At 41.7% G+C, this 20,303-nt stretch overlaps 1 protein-coding gene across 4 annotated transcripts in view; it reads right to left on the bottom strand.

Annotated features, from left to right (window-relative positions):
* The window catches only part of PRX (periaxin), a 53,726-nt gene extending 37,021 nt beyond the window's left edge, over positions 1–16,705 (bottom strand). For 2 of the 4 annotated variants that reach the window (XM_075187039.1, XM_075187037.1), the window contains exon 1: positions 4,553–4,689. Coding sequence is in view for 2 of the 4 variants with exons in the window: in XM_075187035.1 (XP_075043136.1) it covers positions 16,352–16,412 (61 nt within the window). In the remaining 2 variants the exon portion in view is untranslated. Of the gene's footprint in view, positions 1–4,552; positions 4,690–16,351; positions 16,506–16,603 lie in introns of those variants that run through there. The other 2 variants (XM_075187036.1, XM_075187035.1) reach the window with 2 other exon arrangements.
* Between the last annotated feature and the right edge of the window lie 3,598 nt (positions 16,706–20,303).

Genomic DNA, 20,303 nt, shown 5'->3' on the forward strand with positions numbered 1-20,303 from the left:
TATGAGGAAGAGTCTCACAGGGATACATGAGGAAGAGTCTCACAGGGATACATGAGGAAGAGTCTCACAGGGATACATGAGGAAGAGTCTCACAGGGATACATGAGGAAGAGTCTCACAGGGATACATGAGGAAGAGTCTCACAGGGATACATGAGGAAGAGTCTCACAGGGATACATGAGGAAGAGTCTCACAGGGATACATGAGGAAGAGTCTCACAGGGATACATGAGGAAGAGTCTCACAGGGATACATGAGGAAGAGTCTCACAGGGATACATGAGGAAGAGTCTCACATGGGTACCTGATAAAGAATCTCTCATGGGTACCCGATAAAGAGTCTCCCATAGACAAGTTATGAAGGACGTCTCATGGGCACCTGATGAAGAGTCTCTCATGGAGAGAATATCTGATGAAGTCATTCTTTTATATTATTTTAATCTAATACACAAATGATGACTATATCTGTATAAAATGTGAGCTCTGATGTCACTGCTTATAATCAGTGCATTATGAGGTCATCACTTCTTTGTACATTGGAAAGACATGTATAATTACCCATACCACACACCCTACTGTAAACCATAGCAGATGTTAGGAGTCACATCAGAGATCCATGACCTGTGTAAAAGAACTTAAACTACTGGCCCATGCCTTTATATGCCTACAGTGCTACTTGGCAATATCTAAATATCCTTATAATCCACAGCAGGGTCTTACATTATGCCATTTATTAAAAGTAATAGATATTATAATTACATGTCTCCCAACCTAAATAATTTTTGTGCTTTTCTCATTTATTTTCCAATTGCATTTTTAAATACCATGCAAAAAATGATGGGAGGGATACAGGGGGGAGAGAGACAACACTAACTTGCTAAAAGCTGCAGAGACCTGGGGCCTGATTCATTAAGGATCTTAACTTGAGAAACTTCTTATTTCAGTCTCCTGGACAAAACCATGTTACAATGCAAGGAGTGCAAATTAGTTTTCTGTTTTGCACATAAGTTAAATACTGACTGTTTTTTCATGTAGCACACAAATACTTGATAGCTTATTTGTACACTGAAATTTAAAGTTGATATTTGTGTGCTATATGAAAAAACAGCCAGTATTTAACTTATGTGCAAAACAGAAAACTAATTTGCACCCCTTGCCTTGTAACATGGTTTTGTCCAGGAGACTGAAATAAGAAGTTACTCAAGTTAAGATCCTTAATGAATCAGGCCCCTGAACCCCATCTGCAAAATACAATCCTCATATAGAACTTACAATATTGATTAGAATTATGTTTTGCTCTTATCAGTACATAGCACAGTACTGTCTATAATGATCATGGCAGTTAGCAAAGAATGAGTTTGCGCTGATGTAAACTAGTCTTTATAACCAATGTATCTCTTTCAGTGACAATATTTCATGTATTGTTTCTGTGGGTGGCAGTGCTGTGATGACGTAAATAGCATTGTCACAACCCCTGGACTTATTCCTTAGACCTCATTTCTGGCCAAAAAGTTGGCAAATATGCGTGGTATTGAGAATGTGTGATTATCCATATGAAATAATAGTTGGTAGGTGCCAGTGTGCTTTCATATAACTCACTGCCCAGCATGCTTTTGAAGCTGCTGTTTTAAACTAAAGTCTTTGAGCCTGAGTTATTAAACAAAAAAAAGGAGTAACTTTGCACCTGGGCAAAACCATGTTACATTGGGGGAGGTAAATTTAAAATGTGGGGACAGATTTATAGTTAGGATACGGCATGTCCTAGATCAACTTTAAATTTTACTGTACAAACAAAGCTATCAAGTATTTGTGTGCTACATTAAAAAACAGCCACTATTTAACGTATGTGCAAAATAATAAACTAATTTGCACCCCTTGCATTGTAACATGGTTTGTCCTGGAGAATATTTATTTGCCTTACTTTCCTTAATGACTCAGGCCCTTCAATGTTATTGTATGACAAGTGTCACAATCCTCATTTTGCTCAACAAGTATGTTTTCATTTTTCTGTTTTCGATTCCACCTTCTTTGTTGTTTTCACAAGTTCTAGTTTTACTGCACTGGAACTGTGTCATGTATATAGTATATATAATCTGAGCTTCCACCAACTATATATTTATTATAAAAAAAAAAAGGTTAGTAAAATCCATCAACCTGTAGAAAGCAGAAATAGCCTGAAGAACTCAACCACAAGGTGCAGACGTTATAGGAACATAAACATCTATCAAACAAACAGCAAAGTTAAACAGTATGCAAAGAATATAAAGTATGTAAGCACTATTGTATGGGAAATATTAACTGCTGATAGGTTTAAATAGTGGACAAATATAGTGACCAACTGTTCATAATTTCCAGGGTCCATAATGTCCCATGTTTTAAAGCAGGGGTAGGTAACCTGCGGCTCTCCAGGTGTTGTAAAAAAATACAAGTCCCAGCATGCTTTGCCAGTAGCTAACCAGCAGATAGATGGCAAGGCATGCTGGGATTTGTAGTTTCACAACACCTGGAGAGCCGCAGGTTGCCTACCCCTGTTTTAAAGGTTTGTCCTTGAAAATCTTTGTCCCTTGAAATGTCGTCATTTCTCAGTATTGACTAATAGCGGAGTACACTTTCTCTTATTCTGTAGATGAGATCCAAGTATCATTATATATCCCTATTTATTGGCTTCATAAGGTAATATTTATTGTAGAGGAGCATTCAAAATGCAAAAAGTACATTATAACCAGGGTCAGTGAACATCACGATGGAGATTGTGGTATACAACCGTCCATTTAAACAGCTCTATGTATAAGATGCACTTGTAAAATACTTTACAGAGACACGTTGCTACTGAACAATACTGGCAACTATGGACAAGGTCTCCATACAGCACTTTCTCTTTTGTGACAATCCCCGAGTGATCCCTGAGATCCACCACAGGTGGTTTAGTTAACGCCCCAGGATCAGGCTCTTGTTATTGTTATTGTAATAGACAGTTCTGCACAATAAATCCTGGAGACACAATACCATATTAAATGCCCCCGGCCAGGGCAGGGTGGGGTGGGGGTGGGGGTACTGATGGAGAATTAGTCTTATTGCCGCAACTGTTATGGACTACCAGGACTTTGAGGCATATTTGCTGACTATGCATTTGAACAGCCGTTTAAAGGGACCGGAGGGACTGATGAATATAACGGGGGTTGGCAGGAATGTAGTTCCTATGGAATTGATGATAATACAGGAAGTCAGGTTGTGAACACATCCAGTATCCAGTATTGAGGCTATTTCTGTAAAAATTGCTCAGCAATATACTGCGGCATATGTATGCCAACGGAGGCTGGGAAGTGTTCAACAGATCTACAGAGATAACAAACGATTACAAGGTGGGAATTGTACCGGTAGCTCTTATTTGTCCTATTTTTATTGCATTTTTCAAGTGTTTATCAACATGTGAAAACAGCAACAACAACAAAAAAGTGGATTGGTTTGAATAATCTTAAAATCACAAAAAGAGAAAAAGTGTAAAAAAAAAAAAGTAAAGAAAGGACATTGCAGAAATAACTGTGATGTCCAGGGTGGAACAATATGTTCAGTTTCTGTAAAATGAAATGACTCCAGCAGCTTCCCTGTCAACAAGTGTTGCAGGCCATGTTGTTCATGTTACCTGAGCCACACAAGATGCCCTAGATGCATATTAATGAACACATAAGGTGATTAGGTTAAGAGTCCATAGTGAAGGCACCAGACAAGTTTAGAAAGTTTATCTTGGCCAAAGGTCCGGCCATCAGTTGTCACATCCTTGAATCTGGGTCGCCAATATGGAGAACGGACAAATACTCAAACATCTGAGACCAGATACAGCCAAGCACGTGAGAGAAACAAGTCAGGCATCTTCTGCCCAACAACAGCCCTTATCTGGCTCCAATGTCATAACTACTGTATGTCGGCCCTCCAGCTGTGGTGGCACCACAAGTATCAGCATGCCCTGTCGCTGCAGGTAGCAACACGCCTACTTCTGTTCTATGTCAGGTTTCCCTGTTGTACGTACAGACAAATCATAACTTTACAGCGACACTGAAAGAACAAAGACTCATTAGTGCTAACAATGTACTAAGCTCAGTTATAAACACTTCACTATAAGAGTGTAAGCTCTGCAGCACAGGATAACCTCTTGTCTACTCTCCTTGTTTAGTCCCACAGACGTTGCTTCCACTCTGTTCAACACCTTACATGTAGAATATAACAGAACATCTCACTGGATAGTAACATTTTATTAAGGAAAATGCTGAAAGCGCTATGGAATTTGCTGGCGCTATATAAATAAATGTTGATGATGATGATGATGATGAAGTTAGTGTACCCATCATTAGATACTACTATATACAGCAGGTTGCACTCAAAAATTATGTAATTATTTTTGCTCTTCATTTATATACATAAATTAATTAAATAATATAACTTGCACACACAATATACAAACTTTAGATTATCAGTCACACTCATTAAACACACACTATTTGCATGACATTCTTATCCAGAACAGTACCAGAGCTATCTAATTGAAAAATGAACTTACCAATGTGTCAGTCAGTAGTTCCAGACGCCCCTATCTGTCTGTCCTCTGACAGAGCTCCCCAGCCTGCTCGCTCCTGGACGGGACAGTGAGTGTGTGAGCTGTCACTGGGACTCTGACACTCAATGGCAGAGGGAGAGGCCAGGAAGAAGGGGGAAGAGTACTGCTTCTTCCCAAAAAGACTTTGTTGGTCCTGGGATTGGCTACAGGATGCTGACATCACAGAGACATTTCCATGCTGTCAAACACAGTATAATATCTAATAGAAAGTGTGATACCAGAGGTCTCTCCTTGTAACGAGACCACAAGCTCACTGCTGCAGGATCTCCTATAATATCACTAAATTGCAAGGTCTCTATCACAGGGCTTCAATTACACCCCTAGATTGTTAGTTGGCCAGGAGCTCCATTAGATTGCAAGCTCTGTGGCACAGCTCACCCATTGCATCTTTACATTACATCAGCTTATCTTGGCAAATGTGGAGATCATAAAAGAACTGTGAAAGTTACGTTCTATATACTGTTTGTACTCTGGACTGTACCGGTTTAAGTGATGTCCTGTGACTGCTGGTATTTTATTTCTGTTCTGCATTTTTTTTTTTCTTGTCTTTACACACAGACAGATTTAGCAACAAAACTGCACCAACCTCCATCTCATCACTTGTCTCAAAATATCTCCCAACTCCACACCTCCGTTCTGTGTCTCTCATCCACACTAATTACCAGCCCTTATTCCCGATTACAGGACTTTTTTCGGACTGCAACCAATTTGTGGAATTCTCTCCCTCGCACAATAAAACTTTCCTCTTGTCTTCAAACCTTCAAGCATTCTCTGAAAACTCACATCTTCAGGCAAATTTATAATATTCCTTAATATTACCCTATTACCACCCTTTGCACAGTTCACACAAGACAACAACCCTCTGACTAACATTGCTGTGTGACTGGATCGTATAGCACACTAAGCACTTTTACCTTTGTACCCTGGTTGGACCAATATACAATATGTAGCACTTAACCTCATGTATCAAACTCCCATTGTCCATAGATTGTAAGCTTCCTCTCACCTCTCTGTCTGTCTATATTACCCAGTATTGTTTTATACTGTGTTTGTTCCCAATTGTAAAGCGCTACAGAATTTGCTGGCACTATATAAATAAATGTTGATGATGAAGATTTAGGGATGGTCAATGTGGATTTCCTTAGGGGTATAGTCTAATGCAGTGATGGCTAACCTGTGACACTCCAGGTTTTGGGAAACTACAAGCCCCAGCATGCTTTGCCAGTAGATAACTATCTGATAGCTGGCAAAGCATGCTGGGACTTGTAGTTTCACAACACCTGGAGTGTCACAGGTTAGCAATCACTGGTCTAATGGAATTATATGAATGAAACGCACGTCTACCTACAGCCGTTTGGGATACCTGCAACTTAATGTCTGGGGCACATTGCCAGTAAAACCTGGACCATTTGTGAAGTGGAAGCTGTTACCACAGTCCATGAAAAGTCATGATCATGTAGCATAAACTGCGCAAATCAACTGCAAGTTCCGTAATGATGTCACAGACGCGTTATTACAGAATTTGCTCCTGTTTGTATGGCTCTTTGCATTGCTTTGCACAATTACAAATTTGCATGCACAGAAGAGCAGACCGGATTGTTTCTTATTCTAAGTCATAAGCTCAGAAATGAACCAAAAATATTTGTCACTTGAAATAAAGGAAATCCTGACGTTCCGTTGTCAGTTGTTTTATGAAACATGAGTCAAAGGAGCAGTATATTAGGAGAAAAATAGGGAAAGTCTGAGGTAATTAGGGGAAGCGCCACATGTGATACTCGTTCATAATGGTGAAATGGAAGAAAAGCGCTTCACGGTCCCTTCTTCAATATGATTATGTGCGTCAAATGGATAGATGGTCCGTGACCTGACTTAGTGGGTGTGCACATGACCCTCAGTGTGTAACATCCTCTATGAAAAATGTGTTTAAATCGCTTCAATTATCTGTATTATAAATATAAGTCTAATGAGGAAGAGACTTAAACACGATTGTTTGATTATAATCTATACACATACGTTTCCTCGTATCTCTATACCCTGTCAGATGCAGACATGTGACTATTACTATATACATCCCTCCATTTACATTCTAATGCCATATTGACTCCATCATTTTTCAAACCTCTGCCTGATAACCCATGTAACAGTTAATCGTTCCATCATTCTACCTGAATCCAAATTCTGTGTCTCAGATGCACCCTCAACTCCACTTTCTAGTCCTGACATTTAGACAAACTCTAAGTCACGCCACATCTCCAAAAATATGTCCTTTCCTCACACAAGATACCGCTCCTGGTCTACACCCTACTAAGTTCCTGCCTTGACTATTGCACCCTGCTTCTGTCTGGCCCACCAGCCTCAAGACTATCACCAGTTCAATCAATTACAATTGCTTCCGCAAGACTCATCTAAACTTTGTGTGTTTGCTCCTCTGTTTCCCCTGTCTGTCAATCCCTACAACAGTTATCAGTGATAAATTCTAAGTACTGACCTTTACAAATCCCTCCATAACTCCTGTCACACCTATATTTCTAAACTCACCCAGAAATACTCTCCCAGTCGCCCTCTGCCCTCACCCAGTGACCTTCTCACTTCGTCTTTCAGTATTTCATCCCCCACACAGTTCTCCTTTCATGGAGCACTGTACCCCGTCCTACCAGACTTTCCTCAGCCTTCAAGATCTTTAAATGGTCCCTAAAGACCAATTTCTTCAAAAGCATCTATCCCTCCCTCCTCCATAATCACTGTACTCACACCAACTCTGCTGTACAGGGGTCAATGTAAGGTTCAGTTACACATAAGGATTATTTAGAACATTTGGCGTTTGTGTAATAAAGAAATTCTCTTTAAACTATTAGAAAGTTATACTTGAACAAATGGAAACAAGTCTAAAATGACATCAAGCTGCAGTTCTGAGTTTGATCCTTAGATCTTTGGACAGTTAGTTCTGCAGTGATCATTAGAGTGAGATAAAGTATATCATAGATGTTTTGACTTACACGTCCGTAGTTTGTTTCATCTTTATTTTTGAACAATTACTTTGCTTGTTATGAGCTGTATCATATATGTTATCAGGCACAGTCCCCGCTCTCTTCCTTTGCAGTGCGGACGGATGCCTTTGGGTCTTCAACCGGCCAGATAGTTTATAAGCATCCTGTTGCTAGGCAATGGGAGTCAACTTTTAAAAGACTTATCAGCGGTCAGTGACATCATACCTCTGGGCAGCTTATATAAGGCAGGCTCAGGTACTGATCCAGTGTCAGAGTATTGGATCACTTATGAGGTCAGTTCCTGTAGGTTACTTTCACCCCTGGCTGCTTTCTGTATTGTACATCCAATAGCTTGTACCTGACCAATCCTTTGTCTCACGTTCTGGTTCAGTTTGTATCTTCTGGCTTGACTTCGGCTACCCTTCTGCTTCACGTATTGGCTTTGTTTGCACTGGTCCTGACCCGGCTTGTCCACTATGCTTTTAACTGCGATTGTTATCCCGCTACCATATGTATGAAGTGTTCCACACATCTCTTGTTAATAAGCTCATTTGGACAGTGTCGCTTTTACCTTCTGTAATATGTTGCTGTTTTATAACTAAAGGGTAATCATTCCTTCAGTTTTATATACTGAATAAATTTCTCAGTAACTTTTCTCTCTCTGGGTTGTATTTGTTCATATTTTTAAAAGAGGAGTGTTTAGAAATAGGGAAATAAATGACATTATAATCAAGTTTAGTGAACATGTCATGATGAAGGTTGTACGGCAGCGAGGTCCCCTTAGCGTCTAGACCAGAGATTCCCAACCAGCGGGTTAGGAGACACTTACACGTCACAATGGCAGACTGGATGTGCCCTGAGAATCTATGGCTAACAGTGGAAAACTTTATTATGTACTCTTTCTAGTACTGGGTAAGACCACCCTTTGAATTATTTGTAACATAGATTCAACAGTGCTGGAATCATTCCTTATAGATTCTGGTCCATGATGACATGATAGTAGCACACAGCGGCTGCACATTCATGGTGTGAATCTCCCGTTCCACCACAAAGGTGATCTATTGGACTGAGATCTGGTGGAGGCCATTGGAGCACACTGAACTCATTGTCATGATCATGGAACCAGCTTGAGATGACGTGTGGTTTGTGGCATTTAAACAATGCTCAATTGGTATTAAGTGACCTAATGTGCTCCAATAAAACATTCCCCACATCATTACACCACCACCAGCCTGCACGGTGGACACAAGACAGGACGGATCCACGGATGCATGTTGTTTAAGCCAAATTCTGATCCTACCATATGCATGTCGCAGCAGAAATCGAGATTCGTCAGACAAGGCAACATTATTCCACTCTTCAACTGTCCAGGTGTGATGAGCCTGTGCCCCTTGTAACCTCAGTTTCCTGTTCTTAGCTGACAGCAGTGGAACCCGGTGTGGTCTTCTGCTGCTGTAGCCCATCCACTTCAAGGTTCAGCGTGTTGTACATTCGGAGATACATCAGTGGTATGCAGGAGAGTAACACATGGTTATTTGAGTAACTATCACCTGCCTGTCAGCTTCAACCATTCTGGCCATGCTCCTCTGACCTCTCTCATTAACAAGACACTTCACCCACAGAACTGCCGCCCATTGTATATTTTTGGTTTTACGCGCAATTTTCTGTAAATTGTAGAGATTGTTGTGTGTGAAAATCCCAGGAGATCAGCAGTTTCTGATTTACTCAAACCACCCCATCTGGCAACAACAATCATTCCACGGTCAAAGTCACATTTCTTAACCATTCTGGTGTTTGGTCTAAACAACAACTGAACCTCTTGACCATGTCTGAAAACCTCAGGTATGCGCACAAACATCTCTGCACTGTATAGTTGCAGATAGAGAGCGGTGAGTGACAGGGAGGTATCATGTGATCCCTCCACACATGCGCTGTCCAGTTCTGCTCTTCGAAGCAGAGCTGACAACAATGAAACTGGCGTACATTAACATGCTAAAAAAAAAGTTTTTTTTTGTTTTTTTTTATCAAATTTTAGTAAATAGCGATACTGAGCAGTCCCCATACACTGTTACTGCTCAGTAAAACGAAGAGATATGCAAATATCTGCTGTGATGCAGTGATAGTAAATACAAATTTTGAGGTTAATCCCTGAAAAGTGACGTTTTCAGGGATTGAACACACTTTTTAGTTTCATAAACAGGCCCCTTAGGCACTCGGCACACCATAAAGATATCTCAAGAAGAGGGAATGGATTTCGGAATACGTTAAATGCTCTGTAGGTGTATTCCGCACGTCAATGGCTCTGTGATTTCAATAACCGTGCATTCGATGACTGCCAGGAAGCTGTGGAGTGTGTGCAGTGGGAGCTCTGATTGGTGTCACTGTATAATAACTATGTCCTCTATCAGAGAGACGCAGCAACTTCCTGCCTGCTTATCAGCACGGGGAATGAGGAACGACTTCCCTCCAGGATGCATAATCTCTGTAAATATATATATGCGTGTGTATGGTTCCCAGCACTACAACTGATGGGGGAGTGATCTAGAGAGTCACGTAACCCTAACTCCAGCGGCTTACAGAGAATGGATTCTTATAGCCACTGCGGGGAATGGTTCTACATATTACCAGCTCTACTGGAAACCCAATCCAGGAATCCACCACTCCTTCTGCACAACATAAATAGAATGCCACACAGTGACTGGAGCACAAGACACCAGTGCAATGTGAAAATGTAACTGCCAAGGAAAGGACTACAGCTTCTAATACCAGGACTGTAAACTTACAATCCATTGATATGCTAGACCATCTCTGCAGAGAATATAAACAGGGGTATAATGGGATATTTCATTTCAAGGCGTCAAAATATCTATGTTGTTCAAAGCGCTCTTCAAAAAGCTAAAATAGACCCTGGCCAATGAGAATATAAATTAATGGTTTTGGAGAGTACAATCTATTAGCATTATGACACTACATGTAAGATTTATAAAACAGTGCCTGAAGAGCTCACAATCTAAGGGTGCCCCAGTATGCTACTCTCATGATCTGACGGTCTAATGGGCCTGTAGTTTTAGCAAAAAACACTCGTCCAATTAATTTATTATCAATTAGTGTAATGTAGGAACCTGTCCTACTGGTACAAAAAAACTGCCCCATGGAGCTTATAGTCTATAAAAGACACACACACTACATAGCAGTATAAAAGAGCAAAAGATATATAAATATAAGAGAATGAACATCAAGATTCAATCTTTCAAGACATCATGGTCCAAGATCAAAATCTGCTGGAATTTATAGAGCCCCCTGTACCAAAGAGCCTATAATCTTTTAGTGTAAAGGACCAATGCTATTAATATAAAACGGTCACAAGGAGCTTACTGTCAACTGGAATAATAAAGTGTTCTGTCCATGAAGCTTGCAATCTAATACTATAGTAAACTCTCCGGTCCAGGTCCTCTATCTTCATATGCCTCATCTTTCATGTGTCTTTTGTCCTTCTTGTAAGATGTCATTAATATAGGTCCTTTTTGTATATACTATTATCTATCCACTGTGAACTGCTGCACTCCTATTATGGTGATAAATACATAAATATATAACATTGTGTTATAGAAGTTACACTCTCCCAAGAGACTATGGCCCAAGGAGCTTTCCACCAATTGATATGAGAGTCTACAGTGTGTATTAGTTATTGCTGTGTTCCTATTGCTATCAAAACGTGTCTCCCAAATAGGTATTAAATACACTTTGTGCAAAACAAGATGGGTCTATTTAAGAGAGGGGCCTGGAGACGCAGCTCTGTTGGAATCCGTGTTACCCTTCCAGACACACTAACATCTCGTGGCTCTAGGTTTTCGATGTGGAATAATAACGGTATCCAACAACAGCAGGATGTGACTACTTCAGCTGTAATTTCTCCAATAACTAGAATCCTCTATACACCACGTCATATTCCTCATCTCAGGATACACTTGTAATAATCACTCGGGATTATTTACCAATTTTGGAATATAATGCAAATTATCACTAAACTACATCAACCAACCAGCAATTAGCTTTCATAAGTATAAAGCAAGTTATGCAAGTGTTTTATTGGTCACTGTGTTGTTATCATACAGCTACATGTTGTGATGTCGCCACATGGTTAACGCCGATTAGAAATGACCGAATGACAGGTGATGACGATGTACAACGCTGGGCGACTATTGATATGATTTACCATTCTACTAGGGGGCCGGTATATGTTATAGAAACAGATTTGTGGAATGACAGGGAGTGGCGACTGGTGACATCTCCGCAGAATGAACTCTTCAGATGAGACAAGCGTTCCCCACCCATCCCTCAATGGGCCGCTCTCCGGTGACGCCAAATCTGAGCTAATTTTTCTGTCAGTGAGTTTAAACTTCCTGCCTTTATTCCCCAGATCCCTCACTGACACGGAAAGGACCTGCTCCAGAAATCGAGGAATATTAACCCACGCGGGTAGAAAGGTCAAATTTTTTAGGCTTGACTTCCTCCTCATTGGGGGCCCCCACCCTTTCCTTCCTAAACACAGAATCACATCAGCAGTTTGTTATGGGCCAGCCCGTCATTATAAATACATGTGCACAATGTTAAAGGCCCAACATTCCTGTGAGTATACACGATCACCCTTCATGTATCAATTGTGTAAGACTTTCAATCTTATTGGGAAATCTCCGCATAGGACAAACAAAGCTTCAGTCAGAGCGCACCACCAAATGTCTGTTCATTGCACGAGTGTACCAAATCTAACTAGCGCTGCCTTGTATAGTCACTCAGGTGCGCGTACTCCTGCAGATTTCTGCTCCTCCGCAAACCTGGCGGAACACTAGGCACGGTGCACATACAGGAGGCCAAGTAACTAACCCTTCCCAATGCTCTCTAGACTAATACAGCTACAATACAGATTAGTTACAAGGAAAAATTAGTTAGGTAATTTCATGAAAAACATCCAGCCAATCACTGTCCTGCAATGTGAGTTCATTCAGGTCAGAGGACCAACAGGCCCAGTTTATCAAGAATCATCTCAGAATAAACACTGGTAAATCAACGAGACATGAACAAAACGGTGTCTCTATGGGATCTCTTTACGTCCTGATTTGTTTCTAGTACCTCTGAACTAGACTTTGCCATCTGGAACAGAAAGTTGCTCCATTAATATGGCGACAGTAAGGGTACGACTTCTGGATGGCATAGGTAGGATGGTGTTTCTTATGATATATGTGGCTTTGTGTCTCTGCTCCTTATTTTTTAAGCATACATGATCCCCACTAGTGGCCATTGAAAAAACAAAATAAAATCATGGTTTGTCTTGTATGGTCGCGATCTTAGGCTGGGCGCTAATTTTCTCTCGAGTGACCCTGTGTATGGGAGCTGGCTAATGTCAAAAGCTTCCTGTATAGACGGGAGGCTGGTCAGAAACACGCATATGATAACAGACAGGGAGACATTCAGAGTTGAAGAAGCAACAGATACACACAAAAAGAGGACAGAGGTAGACATGAGGAGGGGGGACAGAGGCACACATGAGGAGGGGGGACAGATGTAGACATGAGGAGGGGGGACAGAGGTAGACATGAAGAGGGGGGACAGAGGCACACACGAAGAGGGGGGGACAGAGGCACACACGAAGAGGGGGGGACAGAGGCACACACGAAGAGGGGGGGACAGAGGCACACACGAAGGGGGGGGCAGAGGCACACACGAAGAGGGGGGGACAGAGGCACACACGAAGAGGGGGGGACAGAGGCACACACGAAGAGAGGGGGACAGAGGCACACACGAAGAGGGGGGGACAGAGGCACACACGAAGAGGGGGGGACAGAGGCACACACGAAGAGGGGGGACAGAGGCACACACGAGGAGGGGGGGACAGAGGCACACACGAAGAGGGGGGGACAGAGGCACACATGAGGAGGGGGGGGACAGAGGCACACATGAGGAAGGGGACAGAGGCACACATGAAGAGGGGGGGGACAGAGGCACACATGAAGAGGGGGAGGGACAGAGGCACACATGAAGAGGGGGAGGGACAGAGGCACACATGAGGAAGGGGACAGAGGCACACAAGAGGAAGGGGACAGAGGCACACAAGAGGAAGGGGACAGAGGCACACAAGAGGAAGGGGACAGACAAACATGGAGGAGCTGCAGTCAGGGGTGGGCTGGAGAGTAAAGGGTCAGGATAGATTGGATCACATATGGGCGGGATGAGCTTGGATCAGGATCGGGCTTCTATGCAGTTCATCTACAGGATGATCCAATTACTGTGCACCATGCTCTCCAATTACACGTCTGAAGAAGCCAGTCTCATTGACAATACCACCCATTGGTCTCCATTTTGGAGGGACATCCTGAGTTGCAGACCTTAAAAGGGGCGGAACTTAACAGAAAATGGGTGGAGTTCACAAAATTTGCCCTTTTGTAGGTGGAGCTTGGCTGAAACAGGGCAGGGCTTATTTTGACCCGCTTTCGGGATTCTAAATGTTGAGCAGTATGCCGGGACTGTGCGGTGCACAGTAATATGTTCTGCCAAGGGAGGAAGGAGGGGGAGGAGGAGGGAGTCACTAAGAAGGGGTACACATTCCGTGGGCCAATAGAAGGGAGGTAGAGGTGGGACTGGGCCCCACATGTGTGCAGCAATAGGATGTATTTGATGTGCATTATGCCTTAAAATACATATGTTTTCATAATGAACACTGAATTGATGACATAAATCTTTATACAGATTGTAATCTTGCGAGCAGGGGGCCCTCTTAGCTCTCTGTCTGTCTGTATTACCCAGTATTGTATTATTACTGTATTTGTACACAATTATAAAACACTACGGAATATGCTGGTGCTATATAAATAAATGATGATGATAATAGATATTATTTGCGATACAATAAAAATATCTCAGAAAAGCACTGAAGGTAATTTACAACCGTGCAGAAATGTGTATATGCCCCTGTTTTCATGGGAAGTGCATGGCTCTTGGAGGCAAAATGTTAGCGCCTGCAAGGGGCGCAAATTGTCCATCAACTGATGGGAGGAGCCAGGCGGACTGAGGCGTGAAGTTTTGGCTACAGAATCTTCTCCATTCCGTGGAATGATATTCCACATTGTATGTAATTATAGTCTAAGGGGGGAATTCAATTGTAAAAAAAAAATTCTTGAGGTGCCTCCTGAACAGTCGCAAGACGTGTTGTGCGGATTTTTTTTTTACAGAAGTAACTTAAAATGTAATAACGGTAAAAATGCGCGGCCTAAGGAATATCGCGGCCAATTGAATCTGCCCCTAAAAATAGAGATGGGATGACGATGGCAAATATTAGAAAATGGAGCTCTCTCCTCCCCACGGGATGAGTTGTCAGTAATGGATCATCCTATACTCAACACAATGGATTATTTTACCATGCAGGTACACCCGATGCAGTTAAGCTCATTCCAAATTTTCAACCTCACAGGTAAATGACATAAGTCAGCCCTAAAAGTACCGGACACAAAAAAGAGCTAAACTTAGCAGTATTTTTGGAGAAAAAGGGAAAAGCTGAAATTGCTGATGGGTGGTCTGAACAGACAACAGGTTGGGTTTGGAAGTGACATTTTACCACCTTGCACCATGTGTCTTTCCAGCTCGACAAACATTTTAGGTGGCAGTAGCAAACGATTTAAATTCAGTATTTTGTGACAAAATAAAGGTACGAAAATGTAATTAAAATATCTGTATTATGAAGGACACAGAACTCAAATGTGATTTCAATTCCTTATAATCTACAGACGAGGGTATATTATCATTTATAATATGTGGGTTGTAACATTTCTACTAAAATATGCAATATATATATATATATATATATATATTTTATTTATACATACATAATACAGATATCACTGCTTGCTAACATTACACTGATAAACTCAGTTAGCCAAATGTGCCTCCAAATTCATCCCCCCCCCCCACCCTTTGCAGATTTGGGGAGATTTTACACAACACAGCTGGGATTGGCTCAAGTCAAAAACTGTCATTATCGCCCTAGCAGGGTAACGGACACAATTCTTTCACTCGCCCCCATTCATAAACCTTACTGAAGTTTGGATTCCAAGAAACAATGGGGCATTTATTCCTAATTTTACACCAAAATTAATTTAGATAACTACAGAAGGCTGCCATACACATAACTGAGTACAGTAAGCCCAGACAACACCTGAGAGTAGGACAGGGGGTCCCTGTCCTGAAGAGCTGACAATCCATGCAATACAGAAGTGAGATGTGGAATGTACTGGATACAGAAATCATTACATGCTGTACATTTACCACTGCTCAAGATGACAACCTCCTCTATGCAATGACAGAATGACAATCACGGTCCTAACACACCAATCTCTGGATTATGAACATGCATCGGACATTTTTATAGCAACATTAGAGGACTCTCATATGGGACTTTTGACACACGCCAAAGAATGACAGCAACACTTGTTCTCTCCAGGACATTTCTCCTTCTGCACGGAGCAGTAACAGACTCTACTGTAATTGTATTTCATATATTTAGCAGTGACATCATCCCCACCCACAGGACTGAAACGCCTGTTGCTGCAAAGTCCAGCACTCTCAGAGGTGAAGACCTGTGTGTATTGGACTGAATCACACTCCCCGGACTCTGTGTGATCATTTGACAGCTGTAATGCACTTTTCTCTGCTTAAATAAACACTATGCTGCATAACAAAACTATACGCATCACGTCATACTCACATGCAATGGAGAAAGTCACAGGGAATTCAGGAGCAAGGTGTGGGATAATGGGTGCGCTCATTGAGATGCACAGGAATCACCAGGGACATGGTTTGTACAGCCAACAATATGATACCAAGGACTGATCGACCCCACATCCCATCAGATGAGATAGATCTGTCATACACTACAGCCACATGCAGCGTGAGGATCTAGGCATTATACCTCTACGCTGCCTGCCTCATTGAGACTGACATGAATTCATACACTTACCATAAGAGGAAGAGGGCGACCAGGAAACCCCAAATATCTGATGGAAACAGTCACACATTTTACGAACAGTCTTTTCTCCTTTTAATTCCCCTATGTCGGATAGTTCCCCAGCTCCTGTCTATCCCAGCGCAGACTCGCCACCGGGCACGGCGTAAGCCTGGGCACATACAGAGAATGGCACCTAACCCCTGCAGATTAGCACAGCGGCTCTGTCAGCATTTCAGCAAAGCTGCTCACAAACATCCACCATTGTCCAGCACGGGCTGGGTTTAACAAAGCGAAAGGCAAAATCTCTTGTTTAAAGCTTTGGGGAGAGGGAGAAGGGACAGGCATTTGGGCAAAACTGCAGAGCTAGTGTTATCTACTGCGCATCACTTGACAAACAGGGGGACAGGTCAGTGACAGGTGGTGGCAGCAAGGCCTATACAAGTAATGCAGCGAGATTCATACGGTCACTTTATCTCCAAACTGGGATATAAACATGACATAGAATAAAACCACAAAACCATCATATACCATACAAAACAAAAACATTTACGTGATCTCATTTATTAGAATATAATCACAAGGCTATACTTATGTCGGACAGCCTGTGTGTATATATCTGCTGACGACTGTCAATGACATCTGCAGCCGAGCAATAAACGGTGATTCATTTAAGAATGATATAAGTATAGGGAATACCTGTGTGTTAAGCACAAGGGGCCTGATTCATTAATGATCTTAACTTGAGAAACTTCTTATTTCAGTCTCCTGGACAAAACCATGTTACAATGCAAGAGGTGCAAATTAGTATTCTGTTTTGCATATAAGTTAAATACTGACTGTTTTTTAATGTAGCACACAAATACTTGATAGCTTATTTGTACACTGAAATTCAAAGTTGATATTTGTGTGCTACATGAAAAACAGTCAGTATTTAACTTATATGCAAAACAGAATACTAATTTGCACCCCTTGCATTGTAACATGGTTTTGTCCAGGAGACTGAAATAAGAAGTTTCTCAAGTTAAGATCCTTAATGAATCAGGCCCGAGATTTGCTAAAAATAGGATGCTATTCTTTTAATATGCAGGCTCTGATACAACAGCTGTTGTGGCACTACAAGTCTCATCATGTCATGCAAACCACCGTTGGGAATGGCTTGCTTAGACTTGTAGTTCCACAGCTGGAGAACCGTGGGTTAACCAAGGCTGTTAAAAGAGGTTTTTTTTAGATACTTGGATGGGGACGTTGCAGGACTCACATAGACAGGAAAACCGCCATGGAATCAGTTTGGGTGGCGAGTCCATGAAACTATTACTGCAAACAGGTGACAGCCTGGGGCATCAGTAAACCAGTAGCTGGCTGTCCCCGCGGCAGCTGGAACCACACGACAAAGCAGATGATTTTCAGGAATCAACAAAAACTGTTCAAGCAGAGTGACATTACTGCAGACTAGAAATCTTCCAGGGCTCTGGCCTGGATCTGCATTCACTTCTCCGCTGAGTAAACTAAAAACATCTCTAATTATAGCACAGGGGATTGTGGGAGACACCGCTGAACGGTGCTGGATCACAACTTGGAAAAAAGAAAAAAAAGTTTATTTAATAACAATATAAATCCTGTTTTTCATACCAGCTGACCTGAAACAAACCTTATATGGTATGAAGGAGCCCAGCAAAAAGCTGAACCTAACATTATCTATAGGGCAACACTCTCAAGGAAGGCAAGGTTCTGTACTGAACAGCATTATAAATGATACCATCCTTGATGTTGCAGCAATGCCCATTCATCACCCCTCCACCTCGGACACGTGCCCAGCACTGCCCCCTCCTTAGTGACTTTACACTGTGGCTGTTCTCTATGTGTGTGTAGGAATGTGCCACACTTATCAAATCCTTTTATACCCCACCGAGGACAAAATGTGTATTCATAGAGTCACCCTGAAACAGCCTGGTCTTGTTAGTTGTTATTAGTGACAGAAAGCCTGGCTGGTCAGTGATGGAGAATTACACCACTGCCAGAATGAACCACTTAATCAATATATTAATCCATTTGCTGATGGTAACGAGCAGGACTTTGTCTGTCTGTTAATATCCAGTCTCATTTTATTACAGTGAGTGTCCCCAATTGTAATAAATGTTAATAATCATTTGTGGAATATAGAATAGATAGGAAAAGACTTGCGCTCCCTACTGGAAGTGTATGCAGCCTATAGGGATAACTTAGTAAAGGAGGTGGGTCCCTTAACCTCAAAGAAAGAACACAAGCAAGAGGTTGTCCCAAATCCAGAGTACAGGCTGATTACGATCACCACAAACATCCCTGAGGAAGCCCAGACCGGGGAAACGCGTAGGTGTAATTGAATACTTTTCTACATCATCTTATACTCTAGAGCACCCGCTTGTCCGGCAATAGGGCAAAGCTACAAAGCTGGAAGTCGGCAAGCACCCTACTACACATGCCCAAAGTGGAGACAAGACTCGGAGGGAAACTTTCATTCATCCATCTCTGGCTCAAGCCACTCGTCCCCGTCCCAGGGGAGGTAAGGACGAGTTTCATCTCCATGCAGCGAGCCCATTAAGATGCTGGAGAACCTCTGGTCACATTGGTATGTGCCCCTATAGAACTGTAAGTGGCTTCTCACCACTAATATACACACAGTCGCTGTTCAATGTATAACCTATTTTTGGACCTTATCCTAAGAACATTGATGTTACTTTGGGAACTTTTGTTCATTTGAATTTTAAGATCATTGACTGGACCATCTCTTGGCTTATTGAAGCGATTGTTTTATACAAGAAAGGTTGATTGTGGACTAAGATCCCAGCCTGTTGGACTTACATGTAGCATCAGGCTTGCGGGACTCATAAGAGCCTTTTACCATATTGTCTCCTATTCAATGTGATGCTGTCTAGCCTATACCTGGCTGTGTTTAGTATACTCCATTACCTTTGGGGAAGGCATCATATCAGGTCCGGACCTCTTATATACTATATTTTTTGTGTTTAATAAATTTAATTTAGTTAATTTTGTGGACTATTTGACATCTTTTCATTTTGCACTCTCATGGACGCGTTCCTCATGGTTTCAACGTTTTCCTAAATCATTCCAATGGGTCCAGATCCCCAATATTACATTACTTTATCCGGCAATTTACACCACACAAATTCCCCAGATCCCAAGTCACAGTACTCTATAGTAGTATTTTATTGTTCTGTAATACTGGAAGTGTGCGGTACAGTTCAATAAGTGTTTGACAATGCAAAACGTGTTAAAATACTGTATAGATAAGGTCTAGATAAGATTAAAGATATTTTTTTAAGTTAACATTATATTTGATTGTACAGATGTGTTTTGTTTTCCCAAATAAATAATTATTTCAACATAATAAACTAAAAATTGGTCAGTTTTGACTTTTACCTAATTTTTCACCAATGTTTTCTGAACCCTTGGCCTTAAAGTTGACCTAACCCCAACAGTGTAGAAAATCATTTTGTGCTTTCCAGACTCACAACAGGGTGTGGTCTCAGAAGAAGGGGTAAGAATTAGGAAAAGGTTGGCTTCCCTTTCCCCAATGTGGTTGGGGGTATATCCCCAATCACATTAGGGAAAGGGAGGCCAACTGCAAAACTCTTCAGTGCTACTAGTGGCAGCGAATCTGGTGTGCACAGGGGAAAATGCTTCCCCACTATGAAACCCTTATATTAAGGGTTTA

This window comes from Mixophyes fleayi, chromosome 9, assembly GCF_038048845.1.
Source record: "Mixophyes fleayi isolate aMixFle1 chromosome 9, aMixFle1.hap1, whole genome shotgun sequence".
NCBI classification, from domain to species: Eukaryota; Metazoa; Chordata; class Amphibia; order Anura; family Limnodynastidae; genus Mixophyes; species Mixophyes fleayi.